This window comes from Oncorhynchus kisutch, linkage group LG3 (genome assembly GCF_002021735.2).
Source record: "Oncorhynchus kisutch isolate 150728-3 linkage group LG3, Okis_V2, whole genome shotgun sequence".
Lineage (NCBI taxonomy): Eukaryota > Metazoa > Chordata > Actinopteri > Salmoniformes > Salmonidae > Oncorhynchus > Oncorhynchus kisutch.
Genome location: NC_034176.2, coordinates 75,067,495 through 75,088,089, shown reverse-complemented (window position 1 = coordinate 75,088,089; position 20,595 = coordinate 75,067,495). Strand labels below are relative to the sequence as shown.

General features: G+C 49.6%; 1 protein-coding gene across 2 annotated transcripts in view; it reads right to left on the bottom strand.

The window, feature by feature from the left end:
- The window catches only part of LOC109885106 (alpha-ketoglutarate-dependent dioxygenase FTO), a 195,640-nt gene that overhangs the window by 160,898 nt on the left and 14,147 nt on the right, over positions 1-20,595 (bottom strand). For both annotated transcript variants that reach the window (XM_031814775.1, XM_031814767.1), the window contains exon 2: positions 14,219-14,296. In XM_031814775.1, coding sequence (XP_031670635.1) covers positions 14,219-14,296 — 78 coding nt within the window. The remainder of the gene's footprint in view (positions 1-14,218; positions 14,297-20,595) is intronic.

The window sequence follows — 20,595 nt, the reverse complement described above, 5'->3', positions numbered from 1 at the left end:
TGGACTAGTACCAATGGGATGACAGAAGGTCTGGACTAGTACCAATGGCAGTGGGATGACAGAAGACCTGGACTAGTGCCAATGACAGTGGGATGACAGAAGGTCTGGACTAGTACCAATGGCAGTGGGATGACAGAAAGTCTGGACTAGTACCAATGGCAGTGGGATGACAGAAGGTCTGGACTAGTACCAATGGCAGTGGGATGACAGAGGGTCTGGACTAGTACCAATGGGATGACAGAAGGTAAGGGCTAGTACCAATGGGATGCCAGAAGGCCTGGACTAGTTCCAATGGCAGTGGGACGACAGAAGTTCTGGACTAGTACCAATGGGATGACAGAAGGTCTGGACTAGTACCAATGGGATGACAGAAGGTCTGGACTAGTACCAATGGCAGTGGGATGACAGAAGGTCTGGACTAATACCAATGACAGTGGGATGACAGAAGGTCTGGAATAGTACCAATGGCAGTGGGATGACAGAAGGTCTGGACTAGTACCAATGGGATGACAGAAAGTCTGGACTAGTACCAATGACAGTGGGATGGCAGAAGGTCTGGACTAGTACCAATGGCAGTGGGATGACAGAAAGTCTGGACTAGTACCAATGGCAGTGGGATGACAGAAAGTCTGGACTAGTACCAATGGGATGACAGAAGGTCTGGACTAGTACCAATGGCAGTGGGATGACAGAAGGTCTGGACTAGTACCAATGGGATGACAGAAGGTCTGGACTAGTACCAATGGGATGACAGAAGGTCTGGACTAGTACCAATGGCAGTGGGATGACAGAAGACCTGGACTAGTGCCAATGACAGTGGGATGACAGAAGGTCTGGACTAGTACCAATGGCAGTGGGATGACAGAAAGTCTGGACTAGTACCAATGGCAGTGGGATGACAGAAGGTCTGGACTAGTACCAATGGCAGTGGGATGACAGAGGGTCTGGACTAGTACCAATGGGATGACAGAAGGTAAGGGCTAGTACCAATGGGATGACAGAAGGCCTGGACTAGTTCCAATGGCAGTGGGACGACAGAAGTTCTGGACTAGTACCAATGGGATGACAGAAGGTCTGGACTAGTACCAATGGGATGACAGAAGGTCTGGACTAGTACCAATGGCAGTGGGATGACAGAAGGTCTGGACTAATACCAATGACAGTGGGATGACAGAAGGTCTGGAATAGTACCAATGGCAGTGGGATGACAGAAGGTCTGGACTAGTACCAATGGGATGACAGAAAGTCTGGACTAGTACCAATGACAGTGGGATGGCAGAAGGTCTGGACTAGTACCAATGGCAGTGGGATGACAGAAAGTCTGGACTAGTACCAATGGCAGTGGGATGACAGAAAGTCTGGACTAGTACCAATGGGATGACAGAAGGTCTGGACTAGTACCAATGGCAGTGGGATGACAGAAGGTCTGGACTAGTACCAATGGGATGACAGAAGGTCTGGACTAGTACCAATGGGATGACAGAAGGTCTGGACTAGTACCAATGGCAGTGGGATGACAGAAGGTCTGGACAAGTACCAATGACAGAAGGTCTGGACTAGTACCAATGGGATGACAGAAGGTCTGGACTAGTACCAATGGGATGACAGAAGGTCTGGACTAGTACCAATGACAGTGGGATGGCAGAAGGTCTGGACTAGTACCAATAGCAGTGGGATGACAGAAGGTCTGGACTAGTACCAATGGGATGACAGAAGGTCTGGACTAGTACCAATGGCAGTGGGATAACAGAAGGTCTGGACTAGTACCAATGGCAGTGGGATGACAGAAGACCTGGACTAGTGCCAATGACAGTGGGACGACAGAAGTTCTGGACTAGTACCAATGGGATCACAGAAGGTCTGGACGAGTACCAATGGGATGACAGAAGGTCTGGACTAGTACCAATGGCAGTGGGATGACAGAAGGTCTGGACTAATACCAATGACAGTGGGATGACAGAAGGTCTGGAATAGTACCAATGGCAGTGGGATGACAGAAGGTCTGGACTAGTACCAATGGGATGACAGAAAGTCTGGACTAGTACCAATGACAGTGGGATGGCAGAAGGTCTGGACTAGTACCAATGGCAGTGGGATGACAGAAAGTCTGGACTAGTACCAATGGCAGTGGGATGACAGAAAGTCTGGACTAGTACCAATGGGATGACAGAAGGTCTGGACTAGTACCAATAGCAGTGGGATGACAGAAGGTCTGGACTAGTACCAATGGGATGACAGAAGGTCTGGACTAGTACCAATGGCAGTGGGATAACAGAAGGTCTGGACTAGTACCAATGGCAGTGGGATGACAGAAAGTCTGGACTAGTACCAATGGCAGTGGGATGACAGAAAGTCTGGACTAGTACCAATGGCAGTGGGATGACAGAAGGTCTGGACTAGTACCAATGGCAGTGGGATGACAGAGGGTCTGGACTAGTACCAATGGGATGACAGAAGGTAAGGGCTAGTACCAATGGGATGACAGAAGGCCTGGACTAGTTCCAATGGCAGTGGGACGACAGAAGTTCTGGACTAGTACCAATGGGATGACAGAAGGTCTGGACTAGTACCAATGGGATGACAGAAGGTCTGGACTAGTACCAATGGCAGTGGGATGACAGAAGGTCTGGACTAATACCAATGACAGTGGGATGACAGAAGGTCTGGAATAGTACCAATGGCAGTGGGATGACAGAAGGTCTGGACTAGTACCAATGGGATGACAGAAAGTCTGGACTAGTACCAATGACAGTGGGATGGCAGAAGGTCTGGACTAGTACCAATGGCAGTGGGATGACAGAAAGTCTGGACTAGTACCAATGGCAGTGGGATGACAGAAAGTCTGGACTAGTACCAATGGGATGACAGAAGGTCTGGACTAGTACCAATGGCAGTGGGATGACAGAAGGTCTGGACTAGTACCAATGGGATGACAGAAGGTCTGGACTAGTACCAATGGGATGACAGAAGGTCTGGACTAGTACCAATGACAGTGGGATGGCAGAAGGTCTGGACTAGTACCAATAGCAGTGGGATGACAGAAGGTCTGGACTAGTACCAATGGGATGACAGAAGGTCTGGACTAGTACCAATGGCAGTGGGATAACAGAAGGTCTGGACTAGTACCAATGGCAGTGGGATGACAGAAGACCTGGACTAGTGCCAATGACAGTGGGACGACAGAAGTTCTGGACTAGTACCAATGGGATCACAGAAGGTCTGGACGAGTACCAATGGGATGACAGAAGGTCTGGACTAGTACCAATGGCAGTGGGATGACAGAAGGTCTGGACTAATACCAATGACAGTGGGATGACAGAAGGTCTGGAATAGTACCAATGGCAGTGGGATGACAGAAGGTCTGGACTAGTACCAATGGGATGACAGAAAGTCTGGACTAGTACCAATGACAGTGGGATGGCAGAAGGTCTGGACTAGTACCAATGGCAGTGGGATGACAGAAAGTCTGGACTAGTACCAATGGGATGACAGAAGGTCTGGACTAGTACCAATAGCAGTGGGATGACAGAAGGTCTGGACTAGTACCAATGGGATGACAGAAGGTCTGGACTAGTACCAATGGCAGTGGGATAACAGAAGGTCTGGACTAGTACCAATGGCAGTGGGATGACAGAAGACCTGGACTAGTGCCAATGACAGTGGGATGACAGAAGGTCTGGAATAGTACCAATGCCAGAAGGTCTGGATTAGTACCAATGGCAGTGGGATGACAGAAAGTCTGGACTAGTACCAATGGCAGTGGGATGACAGAAGGTCTGGACTAGTACCAATGGCAGTGGGATGACAGAGGGTCTGGACTAGTACCAATGGTTTGACAGAAGGTAAGGGCTAGTACCAATGGGATGACAGAAGGTCTGGACTAGTTCCAATGGCAGTGGGACGACAGAAGGTCTGGACTAGTACCAATGGGATGACAGAAAGTCTGGACTAGTACCAATGGGATGACAGAAGGTCTGGACTAGTACCAATGGCAGTGGGATGACAGAAGGTCTGGACTAATACCAATGACAGTGGAATGACAGAAGGTCTGGAATAGTACCAATGGCAGTGGGATGACAGAAGGTCTGAACTAGTACCAATGAATGTGGGATGACAGAAAGTCTGGACTAGTACCAATGGCAGTGGGATGACAGAAGACCTGGACTAGTGCCAATGACAGTGGGATGACAGAAGGTCTGGAATAGTACCAATGCCAGAAGGTCTGGATTAGTACCAATGGCAGTGGGATGACAGAAAGTCTGGACTAGTACCAATGGCAGTGGGATGACAGAAGGTCTGGACTAGTACCAATGGCAGTGGGATGACAGAGGGTCTGGACTAGTACCAATGGTTTGACAGAAGGTAAGGGCTAGTACCAATGGGATGACAGAAGGTCTGGACTAGTTCCAATGGCAGTGGGACGACAGAAGGTCTGGACTAGTACCAATGGGATGACAGAAAGTCTGGACTAGTACCAATGGGATGACAGAAGGTCTGGACTAGTACCAATGGCAGTGGGATGACAGAAGGTCTGGACTAATACCAATGACAGTGGAATGACAGAAGGTCTGGAATAGTACCAATGGCAGTGGGATGACAGAAGGTCTGAACTAGTACCAATGAATGTGGGATGACAGAAAGTCTGGACTAGTACCAATGGCAGTGGGATGACAGAAAGTCTGGACTAGTACCAATGGCAGTGGGATGACAGAAGGTCTGGACTAATACCAATGACAGTGGAATGACAGAAGGTCTGGAATAGTACCAATGGCAGTGGGATGACAGAAGGTCTGGACTAGTACCAATGAATGTGGGATGACAGAAAGTCTGGACTAGTACCAATGGCAGTGGGATGACAGAAAGTCTGGACTAGTACCAATGGCAGTGGGATGACAGAAGGTCTGGACTAATACCAATGACAGTGGAATGACAGAAGGTCTGGAATAGTACCAATGGCAGTGGGATGACAGAAGGTCTGGACTAGTACCAATGAATGTGGGATGACAGAAAGTCTGGACTAGTACCAATGGCAGTGGGATGACAGAAAGTCTGGACTAGTACCAATGGCAGTGGGATGACAGAAGGTCTGGACTAGTACCAATGGGATGACATAAGGTCTGGACTAGTACCAATGGGATGACAGAAGGTAAGGGCTAGTACCAATGGGATGACAGAAGGTCTAGACTAGTACCAATGGCAGTGGGATGACAGAAGGTCTGGACTAGTACCAATGGGATGACATAAGGTCTGGACTAGTACCAATGGGATGACAGAAGGTCTGGACTAGTACCAATGGCAGTGGGATAACAGAAGGTCTGGACTAGTACCAATGGGATGACAGAAGGTCTGGACTAGTACCAATGGGATGACAGAAGGTCTGGACTAGTACCAATGGGATGACAGAAAGTCTGGACTAGTACCAATGACAGTGGGATGGCAGAAGGTCTGGACTAGTACCAATGGCAGTGGGATGACAGAAGGTCTGGACTAGTACCAATGGGATGACATAAGGTCTGGACTAGTACCAATGGGATGGCAGAAGGTCTGGACTAGTACCAATAGCAGTGGGATGACAGAAGGTCTGGACTAGTACCAATGGGATGACAGAAGGTCTGGACTAGTACCAATGGCAGTGGGATAACAGAAGGTCTGGACTAGTACCAATGGCAGTGGGATGACAGAAGACCTGGACTAGTGCCAATGACAGTGGGATGACAGAAGGTCTGGAATAGTACCAATGCCAGAAGGTCTGGATTAGTACCAATGGCAGTGGGATGACAGAAAGTCTGGACTAGTACCAATGGCAGTGGGATGACAGAAGGTCTGGACTAGTACCAATGGCAATGGGATGACAGAGGGTCTGGACTAGTACCAATGGTTTGACAGAAGGTAAGGGCTAGTACCAATGGGATGACAGAAGGTCTGGACTAGTTCCAATGGCAGTGGGACGACAGAAGGTCTGGACTAGTACCAATGGGATGACAGAAGGTCTGGACTAGTACCAATGGGATGACAGAAGGTCTGGACTAGTACCAATGGCAGTGGGATGACAGAAGGTCTGGACTAATACCAATGACAGTGGAATGACAGAAGGTCTGGAATAGTACCAATGGCAGTGGGATGACAGAAGGTCTGGACTAGTACCAATGAATGTGGGATGACAGAAGGTCAGGACTAGTACCAATGGCAGTGGGATGACAGAAAGTCTGGACTAGTACCAATGGCAGTGGGATGACAGAAAGTCTGGACTAGTACCAATGGCAGTGGGATGACAGAAGGTCTGGACTAGTACCAATGGGATGACATAAGGTCTGGACTAGTACCAATGGGATGACAGAAGGTAAGGGCTAGTACCAATGGGATGACAGAAGGTCTAGACTAGTACCAATGGCAGTGGGATGACAGAAGGTCTGGACTAGTACCAATGGGATGACATAAGGTCTGGACTAGTACCAATGGGATGACAGAAGGTCTGGACTAGTACCAATGGCAGTGGGATGACAGAAGGTCTGGACTAGTACCAATGACAGTGGGATGGCAGAAGGTCTGGACTAGTACCAATAGCAGTGGGATGACAGAAGGTCTGGACTAGTACCAATGGCAGTGGGATGACAGAAGGTCTGGACTAGTACCAATGGGATGACATAAGGTCTGGACTAGTACCAATGGGATGACAGAAGGTAAGGGCTAGTACCAATGGGATGACAGAAGGTCTAGACTAGTACCAATGGCAGTGGGATGACAGAAGGTCTGGACTAGTACCAATGGGATGACATAAGGTCTGGACTAGTACCAATGGGATGACAGAAGGTCTGGACTAGTACCAATGGCAGTGGGATGACAGAAGGTCTGGACTAGTACCAATGACAGTGGGATGGCAGAAGGTCTGGACTAGTAATAATAAGAGTGGGATGACAGAAGGTCTGGACTAGTACCAATGGCAGTGGGATGACAGAAGGTCTGGACTAGTACCAATGGCAGTGGGATGACAGAAAGTCTGGACTAGTACCAATGGCAGTGGGATGACAGAAGGTCTGGAATAGTACCAATGGCAGTGGGATGACAGAAAGTCTGGACTAGTACCAATGGCAGTGGGATGACAGAAAGTCTGGACTAGTACCAATGGCAGTGGGATGACAGAAAGTCTGGACTAGTACCAATGGCAGTGGGATGACAGAAGGTCTGGACTAGTACCAATGGCAGTGGGATGACAGAAGGTCTGGACTAGTACCAATGGGATGACAGAAGGTCTGGACTAGTACCAATGGGATGACAGAAGGTCTGGACTAGTACCAATGGCAGTGGGATGACAGAAGGTCTGGACTAGTACCAATGGGATGACAGAAGGTCTGGACTAGTACCAATGGGATGACAGAAAGTCTGGACTAGTACCAATGACAGTGGGATGGCAGAAGGTCTGGACTAGTACCAATGGCAGTGGGATGACAGAAAGTCTGGACTAGTACCAATGGGATGACAGAAAGTCTGGACTAGTACCAATGACAGTGGGATGGCAGAAGGTCTGGACTAGTACCAATGGCAGTGGGATGACAGAAGGTCTGAACTTGTACCAATGGCAGTGGGATGACAAAAAGTCTGGACTAGTACCAATGGCAGTGGGATGACAGAAAGTCTGGACTAGTACCAATGGCGGTGGGATGACAGAAAGTCTGGACTAGTACCAATGGCAGTGGGATGACAGAAAGTCTGGACTACTACCAATGGCAGTGGGATGACAGAAGGTCTGGACTAGTACCAATGGGATGACAGAAGGTCTGGACTAGTACCAATGGCAGTGGGATGACAGAAGGTCTGGACTAGTACCAATGGGATGACAGAAGGTCTGGACTAGTACCAATGGGATGACAGAGGGTCTGGACTAGTACCAATGGCAGTGGGATGACAGAAGGTCTGGACAAGTACCAATGACAGAAGGTCTGGACTAGTACCAATGGGATGACATAAGGTCTGGACTAGTACCAATGGGATGACAGAAGGTCTGGACTAGTACCAATGACAGTGGGATGGCAGAAGGTTCCGGACTAGTACCATTAGCAGTGGGATGACAGAAGGTCTGGACAAGTACCAATGACAGAAGGTCTGGACTAGTACCAATGGGATGACAGAAGGTCTGGACTAGTACCAATGGGATGACAGAAGGTCTGGACTAGTACCAATGGCAGTGGGATAACAGAAGGTCTGGACTAGTACCAATGGCAGTGGGATGACAGAAGACCTGGACTAGTGCCAATGACAGTGGGATGACAGAAGGTCTGGAATAGTACCAATGACAGTGGGATGACAGAAGGTCTGGACTAGTACCAATGCCAGTGGGATGACAGAAGGTCTGGACTAGTACCAATGGCAGTGGGATGACAGAAAGTCTGGACTAGTACCAATGGCAGTGGGATGACAGAAGGTCTGGACTAGTACCAATGGCAGTGGGATGACAGAGGGTCTGGACTAGTACCAATGGGATGACAGAAGGTAAGGGCTAGTACCAATGGGATGACAGAAGGTCTGGACTAGTTCCAATGGCAGTGGGACGACAGAAGTTCTGGACTAGTACCAATGGGATGACAGAAGGTCTGGACTAGTACCAATGGGATGACAGAAGGTCTGGACTAGTACCAATGGCAGTGGGATGACAGAAGGTCTGGACTAGTACCAATGGCAGTGGGATGACAGAAGGTCTGGACTAGTACCAATGGGATGACATAAGGTCTGGACTAGTACCAATGGGATGACAGAAGGTAAGGGCTAGTACCAATGGGATGACAGAAGGTCTAGACTAGTACCAATGGCAGTGGGATGACAGAAGGTCTGGACTAGTACCAATGGGATGACATAAGGTCTGGACTAGTACCAATGGGATGACAGAAGGTCTGGACTAGTACCAATGGCAGTGGGATGACAGAAGGTCTGGACTAGTACCAATGACAGTGGGATGGCAGAAGGTCTGGACTAGTAATAATAAGAGTGGGATGACAGAAGGTCTGGACTAGTACCAATGGCAGTGGGATGACAGAAGGTCTGGACTAGTACCAATGGCAGTGGGATGACAGAAAGTCTGGACTAGTACCAATGGCAGTGGGATGACAGAAGGTCTGGAATAGTACCAATGGCAGTGGGATGACAGAAAGTCTGGACAAGTACCAATGGCAGTGGGATGACAGAAAGTCTGGACTAGTACCAATGGCAGTGGGATGACAGAAAGTCTGGACTAGTACCAATGGCAGTGGGATGACAGAAGGTCTGGACTAGTACCAATGGCAGTGGGATGACAGAAGGTCTGGACTAGTACCAATGGGATGACAGAAGGTCTGGACTAGTACCAATGGGATAACAGAAGGTCTGGACTAGTACCAATGGCAGTGGGATGACAGAAGGTCTGGACTAGTACCAATGGGATGACAGAAGGTCTGGACTAGTACCAATGGGATGACAGAAAGTCTGGACTAGTACCAATGACAGTGGGATGGCAGAAGGTCTGGACTAGTACCAATGGCAGTGGGATGACAGAAAGTCTGGACTAGTACCAATGGCAGTGGGATGACAGAAAGTCTGGACTAGTACCAATGGGATGACAGAAAGTCTGGACTAGTACCAATGACAGTGGGATGGCAGAAGGTCTGGACTAGTACCAATGGCAGTGGGATGACAGAAGGTCTGAACTTGTACCAATGGCAGTGGGATGACAAAAAGTCTGGACTAGTACCAATGGCAGTGGGATGACAGAAAGTCTGGACTAGTACCAATGGCGGTGGGATGACAGAAAGTCTGGACTAGTACCAATGGCAGTGGGATGACAGAAAGTCTGGACTACTACCAATGGCAGTGGGATGACAGAAGGTCTGGACTAGTACCAATGGGATGACAGAAGGTCTGGACTAGTACCAATGGCAGTGGGATGACAGAAGGTCTGGACTAGTACCAATGGGATGACAGAAGGTCTGGACTAGTACCAATGGGATGACAGAGGGTCTGGACTAGTACCAATGGCAGTGGGATGACAGAAGGTCTGGACAAGTACCAATGACAGAAGGTCTGGACTAGTACCAATGGGATGACATAAGGTCTGGACTAGTACCAATGGGATGACAGAAGATCTGGACTAGTACCAATGACAGTGGGATGGCAGAAGGTTCCGGACTAGTACCATTAGCAGTGGGATGACAGAAGGTCTGGACAAGTACCAATGACAGAAGGTCTGGACTAGTACCAATGGGATGACAGAAGGTCTGGACTAGTACCAATGGGATGACAGAAAGTCTGGACTAGTACCAATGGCAGTGGGATAACAGAAGGTCTGGACTAGTACCAATGGCAGTGGGATGACAGAAGACCTGGACTAGTGCCAATGACAGTGGGATGACAGAAGGTCTGGAATAGTACCAATGACAGTGGGATGACAGAAGGTCTGGACTAGTACCAATGCCAGTGGGATGACAGAAGGTCTGGACTAGTACCAATGCCAGTGGGATGACAGAAGGTCTGGACTAGTACCAATGGCAGTGGGATGACAGAAAGTCTGGACTAGTACCAATGGCAGTGGGATGACAGAAGGTCTGGACTAGTACCAATGGCAGTGGGATGACAGAGGGTCTGGACTAGTACCAATGGGATGACAGAAGGTAAGGGCTAGTACCAATGGGATGACAGAAGGTCTGGACTAGTTCCAATGGCAGTGGGACGACAGAAGTTCTGGACTAGTACCAATGGGATGACAGAAGGTCTGGACTAGTACCAATGGGATGACAGAAGGTCTGGACTAGTACCAATGGCAGTGGGATGACAGAAGGTCTGGACTAATACCAATGACAGTGGGATGACAGAAGGTCTGGACTAGTACCAATGACAGTGGGATGGCAGAAGGTCTGGACTAGTACCAATGGCAGTGGGATGACAGAAAGTCTGGACTAGTACCAATGGCAGTGGGATGACAGAAAGTCTGGACTAGTACCAATGGGATGACAGAAGGTCTGGACTAGTACCAATGGCAGTGGGATGACAGAAGGTCTGGACTAGTACCAATGGGATGACAGAAGGTCTGGACTAGTACCAATGGGATGACAGAAGGTCTGGACTAGTACCAATGGCAGTGGGATGACAGAAGGTCTGGACAAGTACCAATGACAGAAGGTCTGGACTAGTACCAATGGGATGACAGAAGGTCTGGACTAGTACCAATGGGATGACAGAAGGTCTGGACTAGTACCAATGACAGTGGGATGGCAGAAGGTCTGGACTAGTACCAATAGCAGTGGGATGACAGAAGGTCTGGACTAGTACCAATGGCAGTGGGATAACAGAAGGTCTGGACTAGTACCAATGGCAGTGGGATGACAGAAGACCTGGACTAGTGCCAATGACAGTGGGATGACAGAAGGTCTGGAATAGTACCAATGGCAGTGGGATGACAGAAGGTCTGGACTAGTACCAATGCCAGAAGGTCTGGATTAGTACCAATGGCAGTGGGATGACAGAAAGTCTGGACTAGTACCAATGGCAGTGGGATGACAGAAGGTCTGGACTAGTACCAATGGCAGTGGGATGACAGAGGGTCTGGACTAGTACCAATGGGATGACAGAAGGTAAGGGCTAGTACCAATGGGATGACAGAAGGTCTGGACTAGTTCCAATGGCAGTGGGACGACAGAAGGTCTGGACTAGTACCAATGGGATGACAGAAGGTCTGGACTAGTACCAATGGGATGACAGAAGGTCTGGACTAGTACCAATGGCAGCGGGATGACAGAAGGTCTGGACTAATACCAATGACAGTGGGATGACAGAAGGTCTGGAATAGTACCAATGGCAGTGGGATGACAGAAGGTCTGGACTAGTACCAATGAATGTGGGATGACAGAAGGTCTGGACTAGTACCAATGGCAGTGGGATGACAGAAAGTCTGGACTAGTACCAATGGCAGTGGGATGACAGAAGGTCTGGACTAGTACCAATGGGATGACATAAGGTCTGGACTAGTACCAATGGGATGACAGAAGGTAAGGGCTAGTACCAATGGGATGACAGAAGGTCTAGACTAGTACCAATGGCAGTGGGATGACAGAAGGTCTGGACTAGTACCAATGGGATGACATAAGGTCTGGACTAGTACCAATGGGATGACAGAAGGTCTGGACTAGTACCAATGGCAGAGGGATGACAGAAGGTCTGGACTAGTACCAATGACAGTGGGATGGCAGAAGGTCTGGACTAGTACCAATAGCAGTGGGATGACAGAAGGTCTGGACTAGTACCAATGGCAGTGGGATGACAGAAGGTCTGGACTAGTACCAATGAATGTGGGATGACAGAAGGTCTGGACTAGTACCAATGGCAGTGGGATGACAGAAAGTCTGGACTAGTACCAATGGCAGTGGGATGACAGAAGGTCTGGACTAGTACCAATGGGATGACATAAGGTCTGGACTAGTACCAATGGGATGACAGAAGGTAAGGGCTAGTACCAATGGGATGACAGAAGGTCTAGACTAGTACCAATGGCAGTGGGATGACAGAAGGTCTGGACTAGTACCAATGGGATGACATAAGGTCTGGACTAGTACCAATGGGATGACATAAGGTCTGGACTAGTACCAATGGGATGACAGAAGGTCTGGACTAGTACCAATGGCAGTGGGATGACAGAAGGTCTGGACTAGTACCAATGACAGTGGGATGGCAGAAGGTCTGGACTAGTACCAATAGCAGTGGGATGACAGAAGGTCTGGACTAGTACCAATGGCAGTGGGATGACAGAAGGTCTGGACTAGTACCAATGGCAGTGGGATGACAGAAAGTCTGGACTAGTACCAATGGCAGTGGGATGACAGAAGGTCTGGAATAGTACCAATGGCAGTGGGATGACAGAAAGTCTGGACTAGTACCAATGGCAGTGGGATGACAGAAAGTCTGGACTAGTACCAATGGCAGTGGGATGACAGAAGGTCTGGACTAGTACCAATGGCAGTGGGATGACAGAAGGTCTGGACTAGTACCGATGGGATGACAGAAGGTCTGGACTAGTACCAATGGGATGACAGAAGGTCTGGACTAGTACCAATGGCAGTGGGATGACAGAAGGTCTGGACTAGTACCAATGGGATGACAGAAGGTCTGGACTAGTACCAATGGGATGACAGAAGGTCTGGACTAGTACCAATGGGATGACAGAAAGTCTGGACTAGTACCAATGACAGTGGGATGGCAGAAGGTCTGGACTAGTACCAATGGCAGTGGGATGACAGAAAGTCTGGACTAGTACCAATGGCAGTGGGATGACAGAAAGTCTGGACTAGTACCAATGGGATGACAGAAAGTCTGGACTAGTACCAATGGCAGTGGGATGACAGAAGGTCTGAACTTGTACCAATGGCAGTGGGATGACAAAAAGTCTGGACTAGTACCAATGGCAGTGGGATGACAGAAAGTCTGGACTAGTACCAATGGCGGTGGGATGACAGAAAGTCTGGACTAGTACCAATGGCAGTGGGATGACAGAAAGTCTGGACTAGTACCAATGGCAGTGGGATGACAGAAGGTCTGGACTAGTACCAATGGCAGTGGGATGACAGAAGGTCTAGACTAGTACCAATGGCAGTGGGATGACAGAAGGTCTGGACTAGTACCAATGGGATGACATAAGGTCTGGACTAGTACCAATGGGATGACAGAAGGTCTGGACTAGTACCAATGGCAGTGGGATGACAGAAGGTCTGGACTAGTACCAATGACAGTGGGATGGCAGAAGGTCTGGACTAGTACCAATAGCAGTGGGATGACAGAAGGTCTGGACTAGTACCAATGGCAGTGGGATGACAGAAGGTCTGGACTAGTACCAATGAATGTGGGATGACAGAAGGTCTGGACTAGTACCAATGGCAGTGGGATGACAGAAAGTCTGGACTAGTACCAATGGCAGTGGGATGACAGAAGGTCTGGACTAGTACCAGTGGGATGACAGAAGGTAAGGGCTAGTACCAATGGGATGACAGAAGGTAAGGGCTAGTACCAATGGGATGACAGAAGGTCTAGACTAGTACCAATGGCAGTGGGATGACAGAAGGTCTGGACTAGTACCAATGGGATGACATAAGGTCTGGAATAGTACCAATGGCAGTGGGATGACAGAAGGTCTGGACTAGTGCCAATGGCAGTGGGATGACAGAAGGTCAACAGTGGTCTGGACTCTGGACCAGCCTGACTGACTCACCAGCTGTTGGAAGCCATGGTCTGAGGGCCCGAGGTAGGGGATGCGCTGGTCTCCTAGCTCCTGCAGCAGCCTGCGCCTCTGGAGAAGAGGAGACCAGACACAGGTCAGTACACAAAGGTCAGCAAAGATGCACACGTCATGATGAATTTACAGGTAATGACATGTACGATAGAAGAGAACAGATTAATCCAGGGTTTTGGGAGTTGACGAATGCATTAGCCTACATTTAAACTGAGACTGTGAAGCAGCAGCATCCCATTTAATTCAACCTCCCCAGATGATATCCATTGACCATCCCATAGTCCCTTAGCTTCATTGTCGTCTCACATTTTTATGATTTCTGGGTTCTGCAGTGGGGTTCCTCACAACCTTATAAAGAATGCCCTGCTGCGTTCTGCGTACTGGCTCCCTCCTATAAAGACCCAACCTGGTGGAAGGATCAAAGCCCTTTCATTGGCTCACATTCCATTCCGACCTGTAAATCCAATGGCAACCAGCGTAAAACTGCGATACCCAAATAAATTTCACAAGTGCCGAACCCTCCCCTCCGCTCCCCTCACCTCCTTCCCTCCCTCCATCCATCTCTCCCGTCTGCGTCCCTCCGTCCTTTATCCTCTCCCCACAGGTGCACACACCCCACACCCCACACCCCTGTCAGCCACTGGCTGGCTGAGAGCCGGCGGGCGAGAGTGCCATGTCAGTGACCCGCTCCTGCCTTTAAACCTTTAAATGTGCTGTGGACACCGGTGTGAACGCTTCGCCCCACCCCTTGCCGCACAGCTTCCCCGCATCAGCAGTGAGCAAAGCTCCGAGCAGAGTGAAGGCTGTGAGGTTTAAGGACAGCAGGCCTCGTATATATTCCCAGACATTTACTACATGCGTTTCACATTTCTGCCGGCCTAATAATGCCAGAGACCTCATGCGGGACGCGGGGGAATGTGAGAGTCCCGACCGCTAAAATATGTCCTGACTTTTAGAGTGAAATAAAATGTCCTGTTAAGAACATTAAAGTGTACGCTTAAAAAGGTTGTGTCCTGAATGACTCAAAAGAGGGCTGGATCAAAAAGTGGACAAAAAGAAAAGGAAAAGGTGAAATCTCAGTATGGGAGACGGAGACGGAGAACCTATTAGCTTTATGTTGTTAGTAGATTTCCCTTCAGGGGGCTACAGCTTTATCTGCAGACTAAACAACACCAAAACCATCAACTACAACACCACCAAACACCAACAACACCAACAACTACAAAACCACCAACTACACCAATAACACCACCAACACCACCCCCACCATCAACTACAACACCACCAACTACACCAATAACACCACCACCACCATTAACTACAACACCACCAACTACACCAATAACACCACCAACTACACCACCACCATCAACTACAACACCGCCACCACCTACAACACCACCAACTACAACAACACCACCAATAACACCACCACTATCAACGACAACGCCACCAACACCACCAAACACCAACACCACTAACAACACCACCAACACCACCACCAATAACACCACCACCACCACCAATAACACCACCACCACCAATAACACCACCAATAACACCACCAACACAAACAGGATGCACATGGGCTTCCAGACAGGCCGGCACTCTAAGTTATTCTATTTAGAGTGGAACTAACAAAAGGAGAGGAAAACTGGTCCACAGACAGAGTGAATCTACAACACAAAACAACATACACTATTCATGGCCAGTCTGTGTTCAAAGGGCCAGGAAGAAGAGCAGAGGAGGAAAACTGACAAACTGACGCACATTCATTGGTGTCAAAATCCTGCAGAAGCGTCAGGATGTTAAACCTGCGTGTGTGTGTGTGTGTCCAGTGTGTGTGTGTGTCCAGTGTGGGGGTGTTTTTGTGTGATGTGTGAGCATGAGTAAGGGGGCAGTGTGGTGTGTTTCCTGTGTGTGTGACCAGTGTGTGTTGTTCCTGTATGTATGTGTGTACAAGGCTGGTTGGTAGGCCGTTGCCAACTTGACCTTAAGAGCACATTGCCCTGTGTGATGAGCATGCAGGCAAACACATACATACACACACACACACACACACACACACACACACACACACACACACACACACACACAACTGGGCTGGATAGCACACTGCCTCAGCTCCAATCGCACACAACCGGGCTGTCACGCACATGTCGAATACATCAAGCCACTCAGAAATTCCACAGGAAAAAAAGACAACCCCAGCCCTCTGTAGCAGATGGGCTCTCATTTCCTCCTCTCTTCTCGTCTCTCCTCTGCTCTCATCTCCTCTCCTCCCATCTCCCTGTATATCAGAGCAGGCTCTCTGTCAGTTAGAGACGCTGCTTTTCCACCCAGCATAAGAAACCAGATTACCAATCCCATAAAAACAATGACATGGATGATTTAATCTCTCTCTGTTGACGGGATTAAAGTCCCCTTGGCCAGACTGTTCATCACATAAATAGGGGGTCTGTTCTCTCAGATCTGGACATGAGAGGGAAATCAAATGGCTGGTATTTTTGATTTTTGACACTTTAATGAGTAGATTAATGTCCAGTGCTTAGATCATTATGGCTCAAAATAACTAAGAAAATAACATGTCTACATTAAAATTGCTGGTGGCAGTGGAGAAGAGCTTGTTTCCTCTGAGAGGGTGGTTTGTCTGAGGACTACCCCCATGGGTCCAGCATAACCCTGAGGAACCCTGGGTCCTAATGGACTGGTTTTGACTCGGGTTGCTATGCTGTAACAATCAGAACCAAAGTCGGGGTGTAGGTGGAACCAGACCTCCAACCAGTAGATGGCGTTCTACTGAGAGCCCTGGGGAGTTTAATCCTTGACAGCCAACCCCAGCCCCCTCTCATCCCCACGATGACGCATTGAGATTTAGCTGCCTAATAGAGCGCTTTGTTTAGGAAGCAAACAATTGGTACTTGTGTGACACCGATTTCAGAAAATGGTCTCCTCCTGCAAAAGTGACGGTGAATGAGGTATTTTGCCAAGTCTCCTGTAGAACATCAGCCTCAAACAGGGAGACAGGCGAAAACATCAAATGCGCTACCACCCCGTTTTCATTTGGCATGCTGTCGCAGAATGTGGGGAGTGGGTGTGGGGCGGCCAGTGGAAAGGAGGATGGCAGGAAGGCCAGGGAGTGCCCACTTTGGACCGGGGGAAGCGAGGGGTGAAGAGAGAGACCAAACGGACGAGGCAAAAAGCCTGCTGTGAGGAGTAAGGAGCGGGTAGCCCTCGGACCTCCACCCCTCAGGTCCTCCATGCCCAAGCCCCCTGGACCTCCACCCCCCAGGACCTCCAGCCCCCAGGACCTCCACCCTCCAGCTCCTCCACGCCCCAGCCCCCAGGACCTCCATCCCCCAGCCCCCAGGACCTCCACCCCCCAGCCCCCAGGCCCTCCACGCCCCAGCCCCCAGGACCTCCACCGCCCAGCCCCCAGGACCTCCACCGCCCAGCCCCCAGGACCTCCACCGCCCAGCCCCCAGGACCTCCACGCTGCAAGTCCCAGGACCTCAACCGCCCAGCCCCCAGGACCTCCACCGCCCAGCCAGCCCCCAGGACCTCCACCGCCCAGCCCCCAGGACCTCCACGTCCCAGCCCCCAGGCCCTTGCAAGCCCCAGCCCCCAGGCCCTCCACGCCCCAGCCCCCAGGACCTCCATCCCGCAGGCCCCTGGACTCCTGCCACCTCACCCTGCCTAGGTGACTAACAGCACGTAGCTACCTCATACACAGGACATGTCTCTGACTGCCACGAACCACGGTGAGAGCACACAGCACCTACATACCATCACACACACTTCCTTGCACACTGACACTGTCTCTCCCTCCCCCCTAGGCTACATGGTTGTTTTAACTGACATTTAGGCCCCGGGACATAATAAGCACTATCCATTCAAAGAAAAGCAAAACTTTAACTGCCTTTTGACATTTTGTTTCCGACAAATCGTGGCATAATGCATTCTCAGAATCCCACACACTGGTCAGCGGTCACTGTAATGGTTATGGATGGGAGGTAAGTGATAAGTGACTGAACAGTGTAATAAATGGTTAACTGATTGAAACATCTGTTGAGTGACCTGAGAACCAGGTCACACAGGGCAGTAATAATGTGTAACCCCACACCCACACACTGGACCAGGAGGTGGGGATGCATATTCATCTGTCTGGCTACATCCTGATCAGATCAGGTGGTCACTTGCTCATGTACTAAATAGTAGGTGTCAAATATAGTTTTTCTATTGAATATGTCAAAAGGTATTGCATTAGTACACAGCTCCAGTAGAACATGATGAGCCTCGATGCTCCTCCTGCCGAGAGGAAAAGCTGATCACCAACATGTATCTTCATATGTGTCCTGCCTCAGCAGCTCAACTCAGTAGTCTCTATCTCTAACACACACACACACACACACATACACACACACGCGCACGCACACACACACACACACAAACAAACACAAACACACACACACAAACACACACACAGTGCAACGAGACACAGCAGGCTCTTCCTGCCTTGAGTAGATATTTTCAGTAGAGATCCATTCAGGTAGATGATGAAAAATGGCCAACTAGCCCTCGTTGACGCTCATCCTCACTAATTGTTGTTTGGGCTGAAGGGGGACATTGTTCACTTCACTTAGCGGCAGGTCAGAGGGGGGTGGAATCATTCATGTTAAAATGTGTCCATCCATCTATCTGAACACACCGTGGCCAGGTCATTTAAAGGGCCGGTATGGAACTGGGCCTGGGCAGACCTTTCACACCCTGTTTAGAACACGGATCTAATAACATTACCAGCACCGCAGGCAGGGTGATCACCAAGGATCATTATTTAAACACACACACACACACACTACAGGCCCACACACACACACACACACACACACACTACAGGCCCACACACACACACACAGAAACACACACACACACACAAACACACACACACAGAAACACACACACACGCACACTAAGCACATACTACTATAGACAATCATACTGGTTGATGTTCAGAAATGTATACACACCCACAATGACAAGTACTTTATGGAAGACAGTCAAGTAGTTTAAACAGCCATTGTGTTCTCTCTGTCTCTCTCTTACAGTGTTAAACCCAATCCGTGACACAGCCACGGGCAGGTGTAACCCTGTCAGGCGTTAGGAGAAAGCAAAAGAGAGAAAGAAAGAGAGAAAGATGATTCACCCCAAAGTATTTACACATACACCTGGGGTAAGCCTAGACACTGACATCTTGGCACATACAAGGCCTGTCCATTTAAGTGCTTTTCAATGTGTCCATGGTGTCAACATCTATTTCACACTCATCTACACCTAGAAGGAGAAAAAGATGTTTCCATGACCTTTACCCAAGGTGTCAAATCTGGAGAGGAGAGAGAGTGAGGAGAATGAGAGAGAGGAGAGGAGAGGAGAGGAGAGGAGAGGAGAGGAGAGGAGAGGAGAGGAGAGGAGAGGAGAGGAGAGGAGAGGAGAGGAGAGGAGAGGAGAGGAGAGGAGAGGAGAGGAGAGAGAGAGCGAGCGAGAGGAGACCAGAGCAGAACAGATATTTAAGAGGTATGCCCTACCTTACATAAGCAGAAAAGTAAAGGGTGTTCGCCACTTTGGCTTTAATTGTTATTTTGTGGGCAGGCCATAACACTTCCATTACGATTATGTCGATAGAGAAAGCTTTTTAGTTTTCACCTACAAATGACAACATGGTTTCATGAGGTCAGCTGTTTTCCAGGCAGAATGGACCATTTTAACACTGACACACATTCCCTAGGTATTCAGATTCAGACACAGGCCAGTTTGTTGGGGGAGAGGTGAGGGAAGGAGGGGGGAATGAGGGACGGAGGGAGGGGAAGGAGAGCATTGATTGAAAGACCGTGATTAGCAGTTTTCAGCAGGGTGCGCTGGGGCCATCAAGTTGTTCTGACAGCCTTGTCGCGTCCTGAGGTGCAGTCAAGGAGAAGTCAGTGCTTTAGAGATGTCTCTCTCTCTCTGTCTCTTTCCTCCCTCTGTCTCTCTCCCTCTCTTTCTTTCTCTCGCTCTCTAGCTAGCCAGCCACACGTCTCTGCCCCGCCACAAAATCAATATGGCTCTGTAAAGTGCAGGCGGCCCGGGGGAGACTGAGGGCTAGAAGCGGGGCCAAGGTGTCCTCCAGGCCTGTCCCACGGGCAGTGTCAAGGACAGACCCGAGCCAGGATACCGGAGGCTGAGGCTGGGGTCTGCCGTGCCCCCCTCTGCCCCCTCCCCTGTGTCCGCTCACTCGCCCATCACTCGGCCTGGAAGACAGGATCGATAAGCAGGTGGAGCGTTAAATACTCTGCCCCAGAGGGTGTCCCGCTGCTGGGGCC